This window comes from Diabrotica virgifera, chromosome 4 (genome assembly GCF_917563875.1).
Source record: "Diabrotica virgifera virgifera chromosome 4, PGI_DIABVI_V3a".
Taxonomy (NCBI): Eukaryota; Metazoa; Arthropoda; class Insecta; order Coleoptera; family Chrysomelidae; genus Diabrotica; species Diabrotica virgifera.
The window spans coordinates 247,541,149-247,565,221 of record NC_065446.1 but is presented as its reverse complement, the minus strand read 5'-3'; the positions used below and the strand labels follow the sequence as shown (position 1 = coordinate 247,565,221).

General features: G+C 31.0%; 1 protein-coding gene across 2 annotated transcripts in view; it reads left to right on the top strand.

Moving 5' to 3' along the window:
* LOC114334219 (cell surface glycoprotein 1-like) overlaps positions 1 to 24,073 on the top strand; it is a 177,405-nt gene that overhangs the window by 84,194 nt on the left and 69,138 nt on the right. For both annotated transcript variants that reach the window (XM_050649950.1, XM_028284270.2), the window contains exon 3: positions 34 to 230. In XM_050649950.1, the coding sequence (XP_050505907.1) occupies positions 34 to 230 (197 nt within the window). The remainder of the gene's footprint in view (positions 1 to 33; positions 231 to 24,073) is intronic.

The window sequence follows — 24,073 nt, the reverse complement described above, 5'->3', positions numbered from 1 at the left end:
TGAAAATATCTAATCCTAATATATCTTTTTCAGATTCTGAAGAAGAGTTTGTTGCGCTTCGTTGTAATGATTGCTGCGTAAATTTTACCAGTAAACATTATCTGTACGCGCACCTTTTTCACCACATTAGACAACCCATTATTATCCTGGAACGCATTCAGTTGCCACCCTTAAAAATCACTCTTAAAAGTAAGAGTGATAACAGCTTTGAAATCGTTAGTTCGCCACAGGTAAGTGTTTTTTATGCATGGTGCACTTAAAAATATTGACAACAAAATGGTAAACAGTAATTTAGGACAAATAATTTCCAGACAGAAAATCCCCACAAAAAAATCCCCACAATAATCCCTAGACAAATATTCCCCGGACAAAAAATTCCCACAAAAAATTCCAGACAAAAAATCCCCAAGAAATATTTGCTGCCGAATAGTTCTCAAAAGTTTTTCCGTGAACGCAATCGACGTACCTAATAGTAGGGGAGGAAAGTATGCTACATTTGCAGTTACTCGAGCGTTATGGCGACCTATTGGGTTGTGAAGATTAGGTCCTAAACCCAAAAAAAGTTAAGTAAAGTTTTCCATTTAAGTGGAGACTTTCCATTTTTTAATTTAAGTTTCCATTTCCAACAATCGTTTTTTCCGATTATAGCGCCATCTATCCATAATGCGAAAAAATGTCTCGAATAAAAGTTACTTATTTCTACGTAAGGAATTCAAATCTGCAATAAAAAATGGGGGCTCCTATTTAATATTTTAAAGTAACTCCCACCCCACCTCTTTGGAGGGTCGTGTTTGGTGACATTCGATAGATTTTTCAAAAATATTGAATATGCGTATTTTGCAGTTTTTCGATCTGCTGTTTATTTTGCGAAATATCACGGGGTTCCTTTTTAAAATTTTAAATTTACCCCTCACCCCTCTCCGTAGGGGGTCGTGTTTGGTATCATTCGATAGATTTTTAAAATATTGAACACGTATTTTTTAGTTTTTCGATCTGACGTTTATTTCGATCTGACGTCAGATTTTTGAAATATATACTGGTCTGCATGTACGTATTTAAAACAACTGAACCCAAACTGTGTTAATATCAAATGAAAATATGCGACTTTTGCCTGGTTGCACCAACAGATCTTAAGCTCTAGCTTAGCTAAGCTCTACTTATAAATAGGGCCTCCTTGAGTATCACTTACGTTGCACCATAATTTTAGATTCTTACCTTATTATCAATTATATCTATTATTCTATTATGGTATTCTGATTGTAATATATTATAATAATATTATATTAATTCTTATGATATTCTCGACTTAAGCTTAAGATCTGTTGGTGCAACCGAGCATAATACTAATTTAACTTCTTTTTGCTGACGATATTAAAAAAGAAAAAACGGATGGCCACAATAACAACATTTATTTTATTTTGTTTAAAATTGATAAAATTTGGTATTAATATTATTTTAATTATATTAAATTTTTACAAACTTTGACTATTTTTATCGTAAAATACTTTGATCCTTATCAATAGGGAACTTGCATATATTTTTAAATATTAAAATAATATTAAAGAATATAAGGTAACATGATCTTAAAACGCATGCATGCAAAAAAATCAAATATTTTTAACTCATACGCTTATTACGCAGCTTTGAAAATGCTATAAAATTCAAATTTCCTCAGAGACGCGTAAACGGGTCTGACGTCACGACCCACTAGGACAAAACCGCTAGGACATTTCGAAAATATTATTTACAAATTCATTCACATTCACTTAAAACTCTTATGTAGAAGTTGATTGTATAAATAAAAGTTCAAAAGAAATAAAGGTTGTTTTGAGGATTGTATAACTCCATTTAATCGTATTTAATTGGAAATTCCAAGGTATTATTTGTGTTATTGTAGGTATAGGGTATAGTTCATAATCAGTTTATTAATTTCAAACTGAAATTGATCAGGTGATAAAACAAATAAGTAAGCATTATTAATAAGCATTTTTATATTGTTTATAACAATAGGTTTTAGTTGCTCTTACTTTTATTACAAAAAGTATAATAGATATTGTATTGTTTATTTTTAAGTTTTTTGTTTCTTCTTTGTTATGAACCTAAAATATTTATAAATGATAGGTTTTAGTTTTGTTTATTACAAAATAATACGACTGAAATAAATGTATTCGGAAATTTAATTATAATAAAGGACAAACGTTTTGGATTGAAAAAGTTGTGTTGGTAGAAAATCGAGACCGAGAGCCAAAATCTAATCTATCAACCAAATAACCAATGCAAAAGTACAGTAGTTGCAAATGTTTCTATTTAAAAAATAAGTGTTTTTTGCGTAGCAGATACATACTTTGAAAGTAATTTAAAATTTACTTATAAATATTTGGATATAATATGACGCATGTCTTATTGACAGTTTGATTAGTATAGCACAAGACTTTTGGAGTATAAATATTTCCCCCCATCTATTTGGTTCTGCTAATTATAAAAAATAAATGGAATAAAACTTTGATAAAATAAAGTTTTATCCATAAAATATTTTTATTTCTTTATGTGAGAATGAAATTCAAATTTTAAACTAAATTTATGCCTATTCATATATTTTATTAAAACATCCTTTCTTGTTATACGTAATTTTTTAGTAGTATGTATGTACTTACATAACTTTATAATGTAATTTGGTTGAGATACGTAAGTTGTAAAATAAAAATGTATTTCCGTAAACTAAAAACAATATTATAAATAAATGATCTTTAAAATTTCAAATATTGTCTTCAGAGTGCACGTCTGGCACTAGCCAAACGAGAACACTGGCAAACATCATGGTTGGTGACGTCAGATCCCAGCCCGCGCTTTTGAAGTTGTTTGAAATGGTAAATTTGGGCGCGCAACTATTATCAGCTATTGTATGTAAACTATTAATTATTAAGACGTAATATTTTAAACATAATATTTTTAAACATAAATTAACAATTTTATGCAAAAATATTTTTATGTGCAAGTTCCCTATTGTTGAGCACTGTACAATTCGACAAATGAGACCTGGCGGTTGACCTTGCCTGAAAACACACAGCGATAAATGCACAATACGACAAGGTCACGCGCCAGCTCTCGCTTGTCCAATTGTACCTACTTTGATACAGATTCATAATTTTAAGGGGACGAGTTGATGAATCTATTTTTATTTACCTGCTATTCTCGGGGACGACGACTTGCTGTATGTCTTCAGGTAGGAGATTAACCAAACTGGTAATTTTAATCCCGGGGACGAGTTATGCACGTCCGTTATTACAAAATAAAAGTGAAAATAAATTTAAACTTTCAAACTCAAGTAGGTTTTCCCAGAAATTATAATTCTCTGCTCGGGGACCAGTTGAGTGGTGTCATTAACGTACCGTAGTAACATCGGTAGAAATTAAGGGTAGGATTATTTTCTAGTACCTGCTTGGAGACGAATTGAGGGCCCACCGTTGAATTTAGTTCACAGTAAGTGTTCATTGTGTGAACACTGTGTGTTCAGTGAAAGAAGATCTGTGTACTTGTGACAAAAGACATGGAAAGTTTTGTAAGTGTGAGTGAACGCGGAAAGCCATTGCTAATAGTAGAATCTGTGAAATTTACCAAACGTAAAGAATTGAAAAATGGTGAAATATGTTGGCGATGTTCGGATCGTTCCTGTAGGATGAAAGTGTATACCGTGGGTTCAGAATATTTAATCGTGCGCAGAGAAAAGGAACATAACCATGAAACAACTTTGAAATATCCATACAGGTCGATTGTAAGTGCTAGTGTTAAACGCAAAGGAGCCGATGACATTTGCGAAAAGCCTTCTAAGGTAATACATTGACTGTCCTGGAATAGAATAACTTGTTTTTTCTACGAGCGTGCAAAAATGTCTACTTTTCCGCACGCATTTTAGTTTGGAAAGTTTTACTTTTCGCACTGAATTTAGATATTTTAATATGGTCTTAAAATAATTATAATACATGCAATAAACTAATATTTACATATTATTTAATAATTTATTTCAAATGTATCTTATTGTAAAAATGTATAAACATTCTCAATTTCTTTGTAACACGAAAATGCAGCAGCTGCATAATACTATGGTCAAATCTGAGAGTGCAGGAAGAGTCTATACCGGTTTCGGGGGTTTTCCCCCTTTATCAGTAGTCCCATATCCTCCTCTCTCAGATTCTTCCACGTACCACACTTTGGACCTTTCCGAATTGCAAAGAAAGAAATGTCACGGATGAACTAGGGCCATCTACCGAAAAAAAAAAGTAAGTTATCAATCGAAGTAGCACAGAAAACCACAATAAATATCGTTCCCATACCACCAGATTGACAACAGGTGGAATACTTTCTTTGGTTACACCTCCCGAGATTTTCAAAATTTATAAAGCATACAGGATGCCGAGGAAATTAAGATGAGAGAATTTTAAATAATTCACAACCCACCTGCTCAGCGTGGTAAAAGCTCCAACAAGAAAGATTCCTTAATACTCAAACAAAAGAGTAAATTAATTAAAAATGTATAAACATTCTTAATTTCTTTGCAACAATTTCTGTGCTACTTCTATTGATAACTTACTTTGTATCTTATTGTGTTCATGTTTTAATGAAATTAACGCAATTATCTTTTAATGATTTTAACTTCCAATCGTATAGTAAGATATTTGATCACGTGTTTAATTCTGTCCAATCAGATTAAAATTATACAAACTATCAATAGTATCAAAAGCAAATCATCCTGTAGTACTGATGGACTATCCATAAAAGTCTTCTCAAATCTCACAGACAATGTGTTGGAAATCCTCGTCTCACTAATTAATGATTCCTTTGAAAGAGGCAAATTCCCAGAGTGCCTAAAGACAGCCATTATTATTCCACTTCATAAGGGTGGTGAAAAATCTAATGCTTGCAACTATAGACCTATTGCCTTACTACCGGTACTTTCAAAAATTATTGAGAGACTCATAAAAACCCGTCTTATGTCCTTTCTCATTGATAACAACATCTTATCCCAAAATCAGTTCGGCTTTTTAACTAATAAATGTACCACTGATGCCTTGTTTTCTGTGCTTCATGAGGCTTACCAAGCACTAAACAATAATCTTTATACTGCCACTGTTTTCTGTGACTACGCCAAAGCTTTTGATTGTGTAAATCACGACATTTTGATTAAAAAACTAAATTTCTACGGGATTTGAGGTATTTCTTTGAATTGGTTCCAATCTTACTTGAATAATAGGAAACAACTAGTTAGAGCAAATGATACTGACTCTAGTCTCAAAAACATTGTATGTGGAGTACCTCAAAGTTCAGTATTGGGTCCTTTACTGTTCCTTATCTTTATAAATGACATCACTAACTTAAAAATCGATGGAAAAATTTTTCTTTTTGCTGATGATACCAGTATCACTTGGAGCAACTCAACTATTGCATCTCTTCATGCAACTATAACTTCTGATTTGCTTACGATAAAAACCTGGTCTGACTCTAATTTACTCTCTTTTAACGTAGATAGGACAGTAGCATTATCCTATAAAAGTGCTCTTCAACCCCTGCTTGTTAATAACAGCCAGATTTCTACCGTTGATTCTGTAAAATTTCTTGGTATTTTTTTAGACAGCAACCTCAAATGGTCCCTTCATATCGATTTGTTAAGTAAGAAACTCGGCTCAGCCTGCTATGCTATAAGATCTGTTTCGAAAGAACTCAATTTAGCATCTTCTAAACTAACATATTTTTCCTTGTTCGAGTCTCATCTTCGATATGGTCTTCCTTTTTGGGGTTCTAGTACAGCTGCCCAATTAGATGTTATTTTTAAATTACAAAAAAGAGCAATAAGGTATCTGTTTGGCCTCAGAAGAACAACACATTGCAGAAGTTACTTCAAAGATCACGGAATTTTAACCCTTACATCTTTATATATTTTAGAAACTGTTTGCTTAATTCGTAAGCACATGCATGTCTTTCCAGCAAGGCCTCATCATGATTACTCCACCAGAAATTCAAATTTTGATGTCTATTTACCGATCCGTCCTCTGAGTTAGTAAAGAAATCTATATTATATTCCGCAAAAAAACTATACAACCATCTTCCTTTACAACTCAAATCTGCAACATCTTTCCCCAAGTTCCGTAAAATGACAAAAGTTCCGTAAAATGACAAAAGCTCATCTATCTAAAAGACCATATTATTCAGTAGAAGAGTTTCTTAATGTTTAACTAAGAAATTACAGTAATGTACAAGTAACCAAACTTATCTATATTTGGGTGTCACATGCAGCAGCTTAAACTTATTAGTTCGTATGTCTATAAATAGTTTACTTTGTTGTATGTTCACTTTGCAATTTCTATAAATTGTTGCAATATATCGATTTTGTTTTTTTTTCTTTACTTTATTAACTTATATTTTGTAAGTATTTATGTATATTTTTTTTTATATTGACGATTTATCAAATTTCAGAAAATTGTATTTGTTATTGTTATTGTTAGAAATTATTTATTTATTTTTTTTCTGACTTTAATTAAGCTTTGTCCATAAAATTTGTATAATTTTCAGTGACAATAAAGCACATTTCTATTCTATTCTATACTGAGAATTATCTACTGTAGAAAATTACCGATAGAATTTTTTTAAGTAGATTGTTTCTGTTTAATGGCAACCAGTTTCCTAGTTTTGACAACTGTCACATTTAAGGAAATATCCATAATATACGTATCAAAAAATAATCTTACGAATATCACACGACAGTAAGAATAAATAAAAAAATAATGCTTCATCTTTACTCAAATTTGTTGTCATTGGGCAATAGACACTCGAGCCCTGTGGGCTCTCGTGTCTATTGCCAGATAACAAATCTTCGAAAAACTGTCGCATTATTTTCAATTTATTCTCACTCTCTTGTGATATTATACCCGATTATTTCATTCATAGGAGATTCTGACCAATAGAAAGCTACAGAAATCTAAATTAAGCTGATAATTTTTGATGATTTCCCGTCGTCAAGTATATTACGTCAGATGCCCTTCGTTGCTACGAAAAAATACATTCAGTGACATTAATGACAATTAATGTTTTAAAAATTATAAAAGTGATGACTTTCCACCGTCAAATATTTATAACAACTGTGTGTTTAATTGTACTAATTTGTACTTACATAAATAAATTACAATAAAATTTTGGTTTTGAACAGTTTTATTCATGAAATAATCGCAACAAATTGCACTCGATCTCTAAAATATATATATAATATATAAAAATATCTATAATATAGAATTTTAGAGCTCTTGTGCAATTACTACTGACAATTCGATGAAATAAAATTATTTTGACATAATATTCGAAAGTCAAATAAGTAGACAATAACAGTGGTTTTGAATCGTCGTCATGCTAACCAATTATATTGAAAGTTTGGTTTTGACAACCTTGTCAAAGAATTAATTTGTGTATGTATTTTCATATTAATTCAATTAATTGATTAAGATTTGGTTATTTAAAAAACGCTCGTAGAAACAATATTGTTCTAACTCTTGCGGAAAGTCTCTTTTCCGCACCCGACTGCTTGCCGAACCCCGCTTCGCGTCTTCGCACTTGTTAAGAAACAAACTATTAACACGTTCGCTGCTTGTATTTTTTTAAGTACCTACATACTTCTCCCAGAACCTGGAATAATTTGTCTAATGTAATGTATAACTGAACATATTTAACTGCAACCCGCAAGGTCACTTGTACCGCATCAACGAACGTCTGTCGTGTCTTGTCTTCGCGGTTGCAGATAAATGGGTTTTACTGTAAGTGAGCACATATCGCTCATTGGCGACATCAGCACTGGAGAGGGAAACCGAATGTCGCCGATGAGCGACATAGGCATCGAACGTGGTAATTCTTATAAATAATTACACTTTTATAAAAAATAACTTTTTTATAATAAAACGTTTTTATTATTTATAGGAGAGAATATAAAATAATTTTTGACGACATAAAATGCTCAAATTCCAAAAATTACACTATAATAAAAAATTACTTTTTATAATAACACGGTTTCGTTATACATATAGAGGACACAACATGTTTCGAAAGAATAAAATATGAATTTTTAGTAGGTGTATTAATTATAATTCCAAAAATTACACTAGTATAATAAAGTCATCATCATCGGCCTCTCTCAATCCACTGCTGGACATATATGCCTCCCCTGTTTGTCTCCAAAGTGTTCTATCTTGTGCTTTCTGTATTCAGTTTTTTGTTGTAAGTCGTTTTGCCATCGTGTTGGTGGTCTTCCTCTGCTACGTTTATCGGCTCTTGGACTCCATTCAACTATGTAGTTTGCGAGTCCATCTTCCGTCCTTCATTCTGGCAACGTGTCCAGCCCATTTCCATTTTAAGTAAAGTACTTTTTATAATATCATGGTTGTTTAAAATGGTATATACAGTACGTAAATCGTTCAGCGGGACATAGGTAATATAGATTGAGAGAATTGTGGCAACTGCGCTAATGTGTGTTAGTTGAAGCTTTTGTTCGAGTACGAGTTTTTGGTGCAATAGAGCTGTTAGAATGAATAGAATGAGTGAGTTTTGAAGCAAGGCTGTCCATAAATAAATCAAAAACAAAGTTTAAGATTAATGAGTTAATAAGTTTACTTTAATTTTTAAAATATTTTTTATTTAAAAACTACATAATTTCAAAACTAAACAGCTTTCCCATTCCCTTATGCCAAAAATATGTAGCTACTACATTGTCATATTTTGACGTTTATTTGTGTCAGTCGAAATAAGTTTTTGAGGTTAAGGCTCCTTAATTCTAACAACCATATTGTCATCGAGAGAGCTCAGTTGCCACAATTATCTCAATATAATAAAATGTATGTATTTATGTATATAAATATATAGAATGTATGTTCCCTATGTCCAGCTGAACGATTTACGTACTGTATAATATTTATATATAATAATTAACTTATAAAATACGGATTTTAAGTATATCAACTTTTAATTATTTATTAAAAAAATTTAAAAAAGATACGCAACAGCCGTGTTCGAACTAGAGAACTCTCGATCTGTAGTCTAATGCCACTGACCCACCATCAATTTGTAGATATCGATTTATTACCGTACTTTAAAATATCATTGCATTAGTCACATTGTTAAAATAGTTTGAAATAAAAAAAAATCTATTTATCCATACAGGGTGATTGATTAGTGGGATAAAGCTCCTTAGATCCGTTATAGTAATAGATAGCAATAAAAGTTAATAACAAAAATTGTAACCAACTTTGATTACAGATTGATAATCAGTAGGTAATCATAAATTGTCATGTTTTAGACAATTCATTCATGGCTTACCGAAAATTTGGAAAGATTTAGACCCCTAATTAATATTTTGCTCTGAAAAATTTATTAAAATATCTCAAAAGCTAATAAGTTTAGACACAGGAAATGTTATATAAAAATTAAAGTACGGTAATGGTACTTTTCGACAGTGATATAAAATACAGGGGGTTTTATTTAAAATTACTGAGAAAATAATGTACTTGCGTTTTGACTCACCCTGTATTTAATATAAAGAAAATTAGCAATATTGATCATTTATGAGAATTTTGACAATAAATAAAAAAATATAGCATCAATAAACCATTGTCATTGTGCTTATTTTTATTTATACAGGGAGTTAAACTTGCTACGATTTTCATATAAAATTGGTTATAACTTTGTAAATACCCTGTATAACATACCAACCATTTATATTTTTGTAATGGAGAAGTTAAGAAGATTTCGAATAAAAAATAAAATATAGGGTGTTCCATTAAAAAAAAAGAATGTGTGTGTACTTTGTACGCACGTAATAAGTTATACTTCTATTATATGATTTCTTAAAAATAAATATACTTTAAACAGTTTGTTTTAATTTTTTTAAACACCAAACTAATTTTGTTCTTACTGCTTTCAAAAAAATAAAAAAAAGTATAGGATTGCTCCGGACTCGAACTAAAGACCTCTCGATCTCTGGCCGATTGCTATACCAAATACGCTACCAGGACTGTATCGGTTCGGACGTACCTAATGACAATTCACGGTAACAAACAGACTGGAAGGTGAAGTATAATAAATATACAATAAAATGTTTTAATAATACTTATCTTACTCCTGAGGAAGACAAATCCAAAGACACAAAATTATAATAAATATATTTACTAAAAACACTAATATATTCTTTTCACACCTTTTCTTGCACTGATATATTTAAACATAACTTGAAAGATTCAGCAACTAAAGGCCATACTGTCTGTATGCGCATGCGCGCAGTATTATGAAATTTTACTCTCAATCGCTCCTAAAGAAGTATATCTTCAAAAAACATAAGTTTGATCTGCCACTATGTTATCGAACATCCTGTAAAATTCTAACTAATTTTGTAATGTGGCTCAAAGTTGGCTAAAATTTTTGTTATTGACTTTTATCGCTATCCATTACCATAAAGGATCTACGGAGCTTTACCCCACTAATCAATCACGACAATCACCCTGTATAATTGCAGTTAAATATTGAATTGTTAGCTAGTTCTAACTAGTAGAACTACTATTTTTAAAATGGATTACAAAATTTGCGGAGACCGTGACAACAACCAAGCCAAAAAAACGTTTTAAAAAGTGAGCTTTTCAAATTTGAAAAATATTTCGTCCACGAGTAATAGTTTACAGCAGAGCCGGATTTAAGCCTGTGGGGGCCCCTGGGCAGAATTGGTGTGGGGGCCCTACCTCCTACCATTAAAAAAATATTGATCTACTTTTATAAATAAAATTTTAAATAATAAAAAGTACAAGAGCTGTAACTTGTTACAGTAAAATACTAAAAATAATAGTAAGATGTATGGTTAAAGTCCGGGAACTTTTCGAGATATTTTAATTAAAAATTTCTTGATTATGTGGGACATAAGTTGCATTTAGACATCGTGGCCAATGCTCATTGTAAAGAGATGAGTCGTAAAGGTCGCGTCATATTATAATGCACGTCGCGTTTTCGGCACGTAGCATTTGCAGACCGGCAATCGGACTGCCCATTCACATTATCATACATAGAACGTTTACGTTGGTTTCAGTTTGGTGCGGTGCAGATGTGTTTATTGTCACAACACATGTTTACATGACAAATTGCCTCGAAAACTACTTTTTAAATTAGACCGGGCAGTATCGTCGCCCCGGCTAGCGAAATTATTCCGATTCGATATTTTTAAACAAACTTACTCAAAAAGAAGTCCTTATAACATATCCACAGGGTGCCGGGCGGTACTGTGGTCGAAAAATTGTTTAAACATTTTTTTTAAACAAATTCACAAAAATATTTTTTTCATTTCGAGCAATATTTTTTTAGATAAACTGGGTCATTCTGGGCAAAAAAGGTCTCTTGTCATTTTTCTCTAAAATTGATTGTTGTCGAGTTACATGCGATTAAAAATTTGAAAAATGCGAAAAGGCCATTTTCAAGGCTTAATAACTCGGTTAAAAGTATTATTATGAATTTCAATAAGTGACCAAATCAAGTTTCAAACCCCTTCTTCAAGGTCCCAAAGAGATTTTTGTCATTATTTTACTACAAAGCTGTTATTTTTAGTTATTAACAATTAGCGGTATAGTCCAACTGTATCGTCGCCCCCGTTAGCGAAACTATTTCGATTAGATTTTTTTGCACAAACTTACTCAAAAAGAGTCCTCATAACAAACACATCCACAGGGTGCCGGGCGGTGCCCTTGTCAAAAAATTGTTTTAACAATTCTTATTAAACAAATTCACAAAAATAATTTTTTCATTACGAACGATTTTTTTTTTAGATAATTTGGGTTATTCTTAGCAAAAAACGTATCTTGCAAAAATGCGGAAATGGCCATATAAATCGACAACAATCAATTTTAGAGAAAAATCACAAGAGACCTTTTTTGCCCAGAATAACTCAAATTATTATTAATTTGGGTTTAATTAAATTATTAATAAAAAATTATTTTTGTGAATTTGTTTAACAAAAATTGTTTAAACAATTTTTAGACCACGGCACCGCCCGGAACCCTGTTGATGTGTTATAAGGACCTCTTTTTGAGTAAGTTTGTGCAAAAAAATCTAATTTCGCTAACGAGGGCGACGATACAGTTGGACTATAGCGGTAATTGTTAATAGTTAAAAATAACAGCTTTGTAATAAAATAATGACAAAAATCTCTTCAGGACCTTGAAGAAGTTGTTTGAAACTTGATTTGGTCACTTATTGAAATTCATAATAATAATTTTTAATCGAGTTATTAAGCCTTGAAAATAGCCATTTTCGCAATTTTAGAGAAAAATGACAAGAAACCTTTTTTGCTCAGAATTACCCAAATTATCTAAAAAAAATATTGCTCGAATGAAAAAATATTTTTGTGAATTTGTTTAAAAAAGATTGTTTTAACAATTTTTCGACCACGGCACCGTCTGGCACCCTGTGGATATGTTATAAGAACCTCTCTTTGAGTAAATTTGTGCAAAAAATCGAATAGCAATAATTTCGCTAGCGAGGGCGACGATACTGACCGGTCTAAATACTCTGTATCAAATTCAAAGAAATACCTAAATAAACAACGAGGGGAAAACGACCCGTAGCTGTCAACATCCGAAAAATATTGTTTTCGAATGAACCGAACGCAGACGTAACGTGTCTTATACGCTACGTTACGTGTCTTATACACAATATGAATGGTTCAGTTTAAAAACCATTAAATTATATTTTTCGCAAACGAAACGCTACGTGCCGAAAACGCGACGTGCATTATAATATGAGGCGACCTTAACACTCTTGGCCCATCATAAACCGAAGTCGACTTTTAATTAACTTAAATTTTAAGAATGATCTCTAACCACTGCAGTTAGTTAGCATCAGACCTAAATATTAACAAAGTGTCACCTCAACATTTGGAAAAGCATCATTCATATTCTTTTTTTTTTTAGCAGTTGGTACATTTGAAATTCTTTGCTTATATTTGATGAGCTGATTTCCTCTTTAAATGAATTAAAGAATCTTACAAACTGTACCAGATGGACACATACGTTTTCATCTAAATCATTGCTATAAATGTTGGTTAGCTTTAGTGAGTGAGCTTCAATTTCATTCAGAGTTAAATTTTCCAATTTTCCAAAATGATGTAAAAATCCAAAATTGGAATGGATGGAATCCTATGCAGAAAGCCTCTGACTTTCTAGACGTAATCTATAATACCGATAAAATTTTGAGTTCTAAACTTCCCCGATGTTCTCATATCTTTCGAAATTGTCACGTCTTGACTGTAAAATTTGTATAAGTGATCTAAGTGCTGCCACTCCTGACTTAAGGTCAATATTTGGATCTTGAAGAATACAACTTGTGCTGTTTGTCCTCCCTGATATCCTCTCTGTTTCCAGTAAACACATTCGATTATAGGTACAACAAACCATTTGCAATGAGTTTTAGATTGTTGCTCATAGTCTTCCGAAATTTTGGATATTGCTCCTTTAATCTGAATATAACCTTTAACTAGTTCTTTTGCGGCATTACCTCGATGACCATCTAGTAGTATTTGCTCTTTTAGGAACAATAATATTTTTGGTACGGTCTGTATTGCTGTCGCTTTAAGACGCAGCTTTAAAACGTTCTGTTAAGTTGTATCTATATGTAGAGGAAGTGAAAAATATATATATATAAGCTAGTTCTTCTAAGAAATTAAAGAATGCGGTGCTATGCTAATGCATGATAACACTCAGTTGCAGCTTTTGAAACTAAATTTAGAGAGTGGGCGACACAAGGAATCCACAACTCCAAGATGTTAAGGTATGTATCCATACGTGGGTGCTCCGTGCTCGGTGTAGCAGCTCCACATAGTAGATACGTTGGTGATCGCCAACCAGTGATTTAACCGGTTTGCTGTTTATATGTAGGGGAGCGCATGCCATATCAATTTCAGCAGCTACACCGAGCACGGAGCACCCAATTATGGATATGTACCTTTTTGTTCTATAATTTCAGCCTGAACACCATTGTATTTTCCATTGATATCTGACGCATTAACGTAGAACGGTCTCCTGCAGTTTTTCAGATCGATATCATGTTCTTGCAAAAATGTCATTAGATAATTAAATATATCTTCTGCTTTAAGACGGCGATTTGGCAAAAATATGGTAAACCTTTCAACAGGAGTGAAACCTATGTAACGAAATGTCACAGTTAATTGATTTGTATGAACTGAATAATATTTTGACTTCTTAATCCTTGAAACTATATACTTCATTTAATACGTTTTGACCCATCAGATGTACAATTTCCTCACATATGGTTGATGAAAGATAGTTGACATGTCCGCTTCCAGGATTTGAATATTTATTAAAATATGGTGCTTCAAAAATTGATCGTATTCAGCTAAAAACTGGAGTATTTTCAAATAATTTTCATTTTGTGATGAACTCGACAACTCCTTTTCGCTGCGAAATGCTAAATCTCGTTCACAAATAAACTTTATAACTCTAAAATTAGTCTTTGAGTTAACATTTTCCAATAATTCTTTATTTCTTCGGTCTGTTTTGCTACTTCAGTATCAATACGCCCAATTCTTTCGTGTGCTTTAGACATTTCGTGATCCATAAGCCTACTATCTGCATCTACATGTTTCCTATCACAAAATTCTCTTCTCATCACTTCATAAGAATTTACAAACGAAGCAATACACCCACCCGGTGGAAGGTCAAAAACATAACCATGAACAATGCAATATTATCACTCCTTCGCTCCTTCATTTTATACTTGTCATACATTGTTCCTGTATCTCCTGCCAATATCTGTTTAAATGAATCTCTTATGTTTGGGACTTTGTGGGGGCCCCGGGCAGCTGCCCAGCCTGCCCTCCCTTAAATCCGGCCCTGGTTTACAGGTTATTCTAAATTCTAAATGACTTTGCAAAGTAACAAGGCACTTACTCAACACACACACACACTACACATTACACCTGAGTTAGTGATAAGTTATACAATTACGTGGCTAAACGTTCTAGTTCTAAACCAAGGCCAGAATCAGAGAAAAAAAATAATTCTAAATGTTTAAAAGATATAGGTAACAGTAACTTTGCAAAACGATTTTTGGTTATAAAAATTTTTTTTTGCCTTTTTAGTGTACATAAAAAATTTACGTCTTTACCTTTCATACGGTACCTGTAGAATTACCACGTCTTGATTATTTTACGTCATGACTAGAGACCTGAATATAATGCAACTGAAAACAGCAAATATGCTCATATACAGGGTGAGTTTTTAGTTCGAGATCGGTCGATAACTCCATTATGGTATAAAATATCGAGAAAAGTTATGTAAAAAAAATGTAGGCAATGATATTCTCCACGCTTGGAAAATATGTCCTTTTCTACAGGGTGATCAGTAACTGCGTGGTATATCAAACATATAATTTTTTAAATGGGACACCCTATATATTGTTTCATATTTATATTCCCCTCATAATTCTTGTTCATATAATATATGGTTTTGCATTACTATACAGAGTATTTAACAAGTTATGACCAATTTTATTTCGAAATCACTATGAGATTAACACCCTGTATATAAAGAAGTAATTCGTAGACAATAATTTGTTTTATGTAATAAGATAAACAATATACTGTAGTTTTTAAATTAAGTCCAATTCACATCATTGACGAATATTTGTATACAGGGTGAACTACAAAACCAAATTACGATTTTCTCTATTTTTTTAAATGGATCACCCTATATTTTATTTTTCAGCATTATTGTATTTAATATACTCTTTCATTTTTATATAGCATTTCCTATATCTGAACTGATTACTTTCCGAGATATTTTTAGTTTTCTTCAAATTTCGGAAATACATTCAATTTTTCTAGTAGAAATAAGTTAGTATTAAGTGATAATTAAACAAAATTATTTTTATTCAATAAATAACTAACACAAAATATAAACCATAGCAATATGCAGTGAATATACCAATAAATGTAATATTAAGAAATTATCATATTTCCCTAATATATAAGAATCGTAAAATTCCTACAAAAAAAACTTTGTATTGTATATAATAATATAACAACATTATTTTTATTCAATAAATAACTTACATGAAACATAAATCAAAACAATATACAACTGATGTAACAGTTTTTAGATTGTTATATCAACAGCATTCTAAGCTAAGAATTTTTTAGTAGAACATTGATTTTTATAAGCATTTTTAAACTACAAAACAAAATTACGATTTTCTCAATTTTTTTAATATTGTATTTATGATACTCTTTCATTTTTTTATAGCATCTCCTATACCTAAACTTATTAGTTTCTGAGATATTTTTAGTTTTCTTCATTTGCCGGGAATACATTCAATTCTTATAAATATAAATAACTTAACAAATAAGTATTATGTAATAATATAACAAATATTTTCATTCAATAAATAACTAACAAAAAAATAATAAACCATAACAAAATTTAATGAATGTACCAATTAATGTGATGTTAAGGATATAAGTCTAAAGTAAATGTTGAAAATGACCACTTTCAACGTCTATGCAATTTTGTAACCGATATTCAAATGACCGAGCCACATTTCTAACATTTTTGTAAGTCAATATGTATTATTAAAAGCTTCTTTTATTCTATTTTTCATATCATCAAGCGTTGTTGGATGCTTCTGGTATACAAGGTTTTTTATATAGCCCCACTTGAAAAAAATCAATTTTGGAAGAACTGGAGCACCGTCGTATAAAAACCTCAACCGTCAAAAAATGTGGACCAATCACATAATCTCTAAAGCGTCGTTTAAACACAACGATAAGTCACAGCAACTAGTTGTGATGACAAGTTGAAACGCTGTTTAGACGCTGCGATTCAATGCGATACCACCTTCAACCCAACTCCAACTTTGATAAGTTGTGCGATGCACCGTTTACACACAGTGATAAGTTGCAACAACTCGATTGACCTTGATAAGTTGTTTGATTCATCGCTGTGTTTAAACGACCCTTAACAATATCACCTTAAACATTTATAGATCACCTAGTTGGAATATTAACAAAGTAGGGATTTTTTGATGCATATTAATGAAATTTAAGATGAAAATTATATTATTAATAACTGCGGGTCACAATCTGCAATTAGGAATGTGTTACTAAAAACTTCTTGGCTTAGAATGTTGTTGATATAATAATCTAAAAACTATTAAATTAGTTGTATATTGTTTTGATTTATGTTTTGTGTGAGTTGTTTTTTAAATAAAAATAATCTTGTAATTTTATTATACACAAGATATCTATATTTTTTTGTAGGAATTGTATGATCCTATATGATAATTCCTTAATATCATATGATAATTCCTTAATATCACATTTATTGATACATTCATTGCATATTGCTATGGTTTATATTTTGTGTTAGTTATTTATTGAATAAAAATAATTTTGTTTAATTATCATTCAATACCAACTTATTTCTACTAGAAAAATTGAATGTATTCCCGAAAGTTGAAGAAAACTAAAAATATCTCCGAAAGTAATAAATTTAGATATAGGGAATGCTATATAAAAATGAAAGAGTATAATAAATACAATATTTTTGAAAAATTAAATATAGGGTTTAAAAAAATAGAGAAAATCGTAATTTGGTTTTGTAGTTCACCCTGTATACAAACATTCGTCAATGATTTCAATTGGACTTAATTTAAAAACTACAGTATATTGTTTATCTTACTGGATAAAACAAATTATTGTCTACGAATTACTTCTTTATATACAGGGTGCTAATCTCATAGTGATTTCGAAATAAAAATGGTCATAACTTGTTAAATACTCTGTATAGTAATGCAAACCCCTATATTATACGAACAAGAATTATGAGGGCAATATAAATATGAAAAAATATATAGGGTGTCGTCCCATTTAAAAAATTATATGTTTGATATACCACGCTGTTATTGATCACCCTGTAGAAATGGACATATTTTCCATGAGTGGAGAATATCATTGCCTACATTTTTTCTAAATAACTTTTTTCAATATTCTATACCGTAATGGAATTATCGACCGATCCCGCACTAAAAACTCACCCTGTATGTATATTATGCACAAATATGAAAAAAAAATTTAAAGAATTTGCGTAATACATATATGCAAATATGCAGACGTTAATTATCGTCTTGTTCATAAATTTTGCATATAAAAACCAATACATATAATAATACAGTGGAACCCCGATAAGGCATTCCCCGATAACCCGGACTGATTTTTATCAGACAAACATTTCAACAATAAAAATGTATGTATTATAATATTTGAGAGATAATGGGTGTATGTGTAATTTGAACTACTATCGTATAAATGACTCACGGCACAGACGTTCATTTTCGTGTTATCGGAAACAACATGCACCTGTAGTATCCTTAATATATTTCAAACTGTCAGCATTGTTTGAAAAAGACTAAAAGACATTATCTTTTTTAAACAATGGTCTTAGTCTTCAGTTATTAAATAACATAACATCGTTGCGAGTGGGCCGTATTTTGTGTAGTAGAGTCGTATTGTTCGCCTCTGTTCTGCAATCGTGCTTCAGATGTTTGCGTGTTTTTTGTCTACGTAATGGCAACAAAACGTAAAAATGTTGTAGTGACAATGGAAAAGAGACTAGAAGCATTAGGTAGGATTGATAAAGGCGAATCTTTAAAAACAATTGCAGAATCATATGGTGTCGGTACATCTACAGTATCGGATTGGAAAAAAAATAGAACTAAAATCGAAGAATTTTGTTTCAAAATGATAACAAAAGACAGTTTGGACAATAGGTGCAAAGCTAATAAAGCTAAACATGAGACTCTCGACGACGCTTTGTATGTGTGGTTTTGTGCGGAACGCGAACGTGGTTTACCAGTGTCTGGACCAATTATTCAAGAAAAAGCACTCAAGCTGAATAAAATGTTGCCTGATTGTGAATCAAATTTCACTGCGAGTCAAGGTTGGCTGGATAGATGGAAAAAACGTCATGGAATACGTCAACCATCTGTAAGTACATATATACCGTATTTTATTAATTTTTACCATTTTCTCCGGCTACCCCGGATCGGCCGCGGTCCCGATTAATCCGAGTTAACGAGGTTCCGCTGTAATTCGTAAATCTTGACATTTTTTTAATACTTGTTCGTGTGGAGTAATTTTTAATTTACTTATATCATACAGAAACCCGAAATTTTCATGATGTTGATTTACAGCCATAAATCTCAAATCCATATTGGTAGGTAATAATCGAATCAAGCATAGTGTTAAAAAAATGTGCTTCATACCGGCTTCTGGGACACTGTATATGTATAGGTTGATCCTCACACTCATAATCAAATACCTTTTTCATTTTCGCTACTCTTTTGTTTTTAAATCCGTTCGGCAGATCATAACAGCTTCTGTCAATAAAGTGTTGAGCATCAGATAAGCATTTTTCAAATTAAGTTTGGTGATATTAGGCTATTGATTATGTTCAAGATAAGGGAGTTAAAAGGAACTACAACGTTAATAGGATTTTATTGTCTCATATGGTCAATAGACCTTTATATTTGAAAAAAACCACGGACTGGTACCATTTAGATAGGTGCGTTTTTGAGAAAGGGGCGAATTAGTCCCTAGGCTCAGGGTGAATTAGGGTGAGTTCTATGCACTTTTGATACAAACACGTCTACAGGAAAATTGTTCCAGGTTAAATTTACTATCGAAATACAACATTTTAAAAATAAAAATATGTTTTTTTTACAAAAATATATTCAAAAGAAAAGCAAGAAAAAAACACCAAAGAAAGCAATTTTGTTTTTTGCCCCATAACTTTTTTCCTAAGGGATATAGGTATAGGTATTGTTTCAGCGGAAAATAACTTTAGTATTTCTCTTTAAATTGACGTTTAGTAGAAGTCGCTAGAATTTATATTTTCCGAAGTAGGATTTTTCAAAGTTCGCCGCTCACAGCATTTTTAGGGCCATTTTCCCCATTATTTCGCAACATTGTTCTGTAACTTTTTTCTACGCATTTCTAGGTATATGTAATGGTACATTTAGTAGAAATAGAAGTCAATTACCTTTATAATGGTCTATTGTATAAGGTTATGCGACTATTTTTAAGCAAGTTATGCTTTTTCAAGATTTTATACTTTTAGTGATCTTTGATATTTTTTATGATTATTGTTTAAATTTCTTATGACTTTTTTTCTTGTACATTTAGGTATGGGTGAGTGATGAGGAACTGTACATACTCCTACCTCGTATAGAGGCTCCTATGGGGAATAACAAATGACCATTAAAAAGTGTCTGCTCCCATTGTTTAATAATATACAGGGCGAGTTTCGCATTTTGACAGAAATTTGTATTCGTCATAATTTTTGAACGGTCAGATCGATGTGTCTCTTATTTTGTCCCATCGTTACACTGTTACCACCTAATCAACTAATTTATTCAAACTAGAAAAAAATCAGGTCCGGCTTTAAAAAAATTAGTTCGTTTGGGTCTTAGAAAAAATTAGTTCGTTTGGGTCTTAGAAAAAACTTTATAAAAAAAATCAAATTTCACTATGAATTAAAAGTTTGGCAAAGTGAACCATAGATTTAAAAAAAATAACTTTTATTACAAAACTTAATTTTTTTTGCACAAATAAGTAATTTATGTTACCATCCAATCAACTGATTTATTCAAACTAAAGAAAAATCAGGTCCGGATTTAAAAAATTAGTTCGTTTTGGTCTTAGAAAAAATTTCACCCTGTATACGCTTTTTGAAAACTCATGAATTTTACAAATAAGACAAATAGGCAATTAAAATGGCATATTTATTTTTCCCCACACGATTACTTAATTTTTTATTAAAAAATCAAATTTGTCAAAATCGGAATTTTCTAAAAATGAAAAAAAAAATGAACTCACGGTTTAACTCGCTACAACTCTGTTCCATTTTAATATTTTTTTTCTGAAATTTTTACAGCACATACCTCTTACCATTATGAAGACTATGAAAATTGTTGTAGACTTTCAGTCTTCTTCTTGTAAAAGTTGCAAACTTGTAAATCGCAAAAATTAGGTGGAAAAATTAAAAATTTATCAATTTGATCACGTCTATGTTAAACTATAGAGTCCAAAAGAAGTGTTATGGGAAGTTTTAGATCTAGACGTGGTATAGAAAAAAAAATGGTAAAACTTTTAATTTTAAGAAAAACGTTGTTTTTGTAAATTAATTTTTGTAAAAAAAGTTAATTTTTTTAAATCTTTGCAAAAACTTTGCCAAACTTTTTATGCATAGTCAAATTTGATTTTTTAATAAAAAAATAAGTAATCGTGTGGGGAAAAAATAAATATGCCATTTTAATTAGAGTTTTCAAAAAACGTAAAAACAAGGTGAAATTTTTTCTAAGACCCAAACAAACTAATTTTTAAATCCGGGCCTGATTTTTTTCTAGTTTGAATAAATCAGTTGATTGGGTGATAACATAAATTCAATATTTGTTCAAAAAAAATTCATTTTTGTAATAAAAGTTATTTTTTTTTAAATCTATGGTTCACTTTACGAAACTTTTAATTATTCATAGCCAAATTTGATTTTTTTATAAAAAATTACGTAATCGTGTGGGGAAAAAATAAATATGCCATTTTAATTGCATATTTGTCTAATTTGTAAAAATCATATTAGAGTTTTCAAAAAGCGTATACAGGGTGAAATTTTTTCTAAGACCAAAACGAACTTATTTTTTAAATCCGGGCCTGATTTTTTTCTTGTTTGAATAAATCAGTGGATTGGTGGTAACATAAATTAAATATTTGTTCAAAAAAAAATAATTTAGGTAATAAAAGTTAATTTTTTTAAATCTATGGTTCACTTTACCAAACTTTTAATTCATAATCAAATTTAATTTTTTTATAAAAAATTCAGCAATCGTGTGCGGAAAAAAATAAATATGTTATTTTAATTGCCTATTTGTCTAATTTGTAAAATTCATATTAGAGTTTTCAAAAAGCTTATACAGGGTGAAATTTTTTCTAAGACCCAAACGAACTAATTTTTTTAAAGCCGGACCTGATTTTTTCTAGTTTGAATAAATCAGTTGATTAGGTGGCAATAGTGTAACGATTGACCAAAATAAGAGACACATGGATCTGACCGTTCAAAAATTATGACGAATACAAATTTCTGTCAAAATGCGAAACTCGCTCTGTATATTATTAAACAATGGGAGCAGACACTTTTTAATGGTCATTTGTTATTCCCCATAGGGGCCTCTATACGAGGTAGGAGTATGTACAGTTGATCATGACTCACGCTGTATGCATTGTGCAATAAAAAAAGCTTATTTTCTTTACGTTAAAATGGTGTATTGCAAAAAAATTTAGAACTATTTTTAAACAAGACAATTTTGTCAATTAGAAGAATGTAGTTGCATATTATAACATAATTTTTAATTCCAAATAACTTTTCTTAGTAACTCTCTTCGATATTGTGAAATATAAAGGTACTTCACTGTTGAGCGAAAATCGTATTTTTTAACATACCTCGTACACTATTAATAAAATTTTATATCTGATGATTGCTTCTCAGGTTTTAGATTGAGCAGAACATTTTATAAAGAATAATTTTTTGTTTATAAAGTTAATAATAAAAAAGTTTCCATATGGTTCCAGCTTAGTGGGACCTATCGCATGTGTGTGTATGTCATACATTTTGTCGTACAAAATAGTCCTAGAATTTTTTACAATACACCATTTTAAAGTAAAGAAAATAGGCTTTCTTTTCTATTGCACAATGTATATATACCCTATTTCATGAACATACGCCTGTTTTGGATTACCTCGAAAACGAATATTTTACTGTGCAAAATAAGAAGAACGAAAGTAAATTGCAAATTACATTGTTGTTTATTGGAATAAATATTAGCGCCATTTACTTTCGTACTTCTTATGTTGCACAGTAAAATATTCGTTGTCGAAGTAATCCAAAACAGGCGTATGTTCGTGGAATGGCCCATACTTAAATATAATAATATGTACAATAAAAAAAGTTATAATGAGAAATTTAAAAATAATCGAAAAATATCATAACATAATTGTTCACATTTAAAGGGTTTTTACCCAAAACATGTTGGTGGCTCAGGCATGCTATTTTTTGTAAACATGGCTTCTTGTTTTTTAAACCTCTGTCAACTTTTTAACTTTTTTCTCAATTAATTAGGATATATAGTTCGAGAAATTTATATTGTGAAACAGCTTTAAGGTCGGCAGAATTTGGTATTCTTTGTCAAAGATGTTTTAAGAGGCGGTTCGTTTGATGACATCTGTTTTTCACACCCGCATAATCGGTCCCCTCAGACATTTACAAGTTTTACAAAACTTTTAGTTCAGTAGTATGTCTTACTGGAGTATAGGTGTGTGATTTAAAGCTCGATAATGGAGTGTAAAATGTTGTTTAATTTAAGATTAATTAATTAATTAATAATTAATTTTAGCACCTACGATATGTCCTGCTTTAACGGTATATCTAAGTAAAAATAAATATTTTTAATTACATATTTAATCACCAGAAAAAACAACCAGCCTCCGAACTATATTAAAGGGGAACTATTAGCAGGACTTACAAATCTGACCCGTTTCACTGTATTGGTTACTTAAACTATACATACTTAATTTTAGGGCTTTTAGAAACACTGATGATGAATTTCTTAATCCGAAAACGTTTTGTTTTAATGTGACCCTTATTAGGGCATTTTAAAATATACCTCCTTTTACAACAACTCTAGAATTTTTTTAAATTGACGTGTTTTAAGATTTTTTAAAAATCGTTTAAAATGTTTCTGAAATAATGAATATATTTCATACTTTTGCATTACACTGTATATTTACTTCACGTTTACTGATCATCAAAGAAGCAAAGAAAACATAGATATTTCTACAACCATTTGCATCAGTTTTAGTTTGACTGATGTGATGGAGTTATGCACGCACGCACATGCCTCAGGAGGCATGCATATGCATGCCCGTAAAGACCAATCTGACTTGGATTGT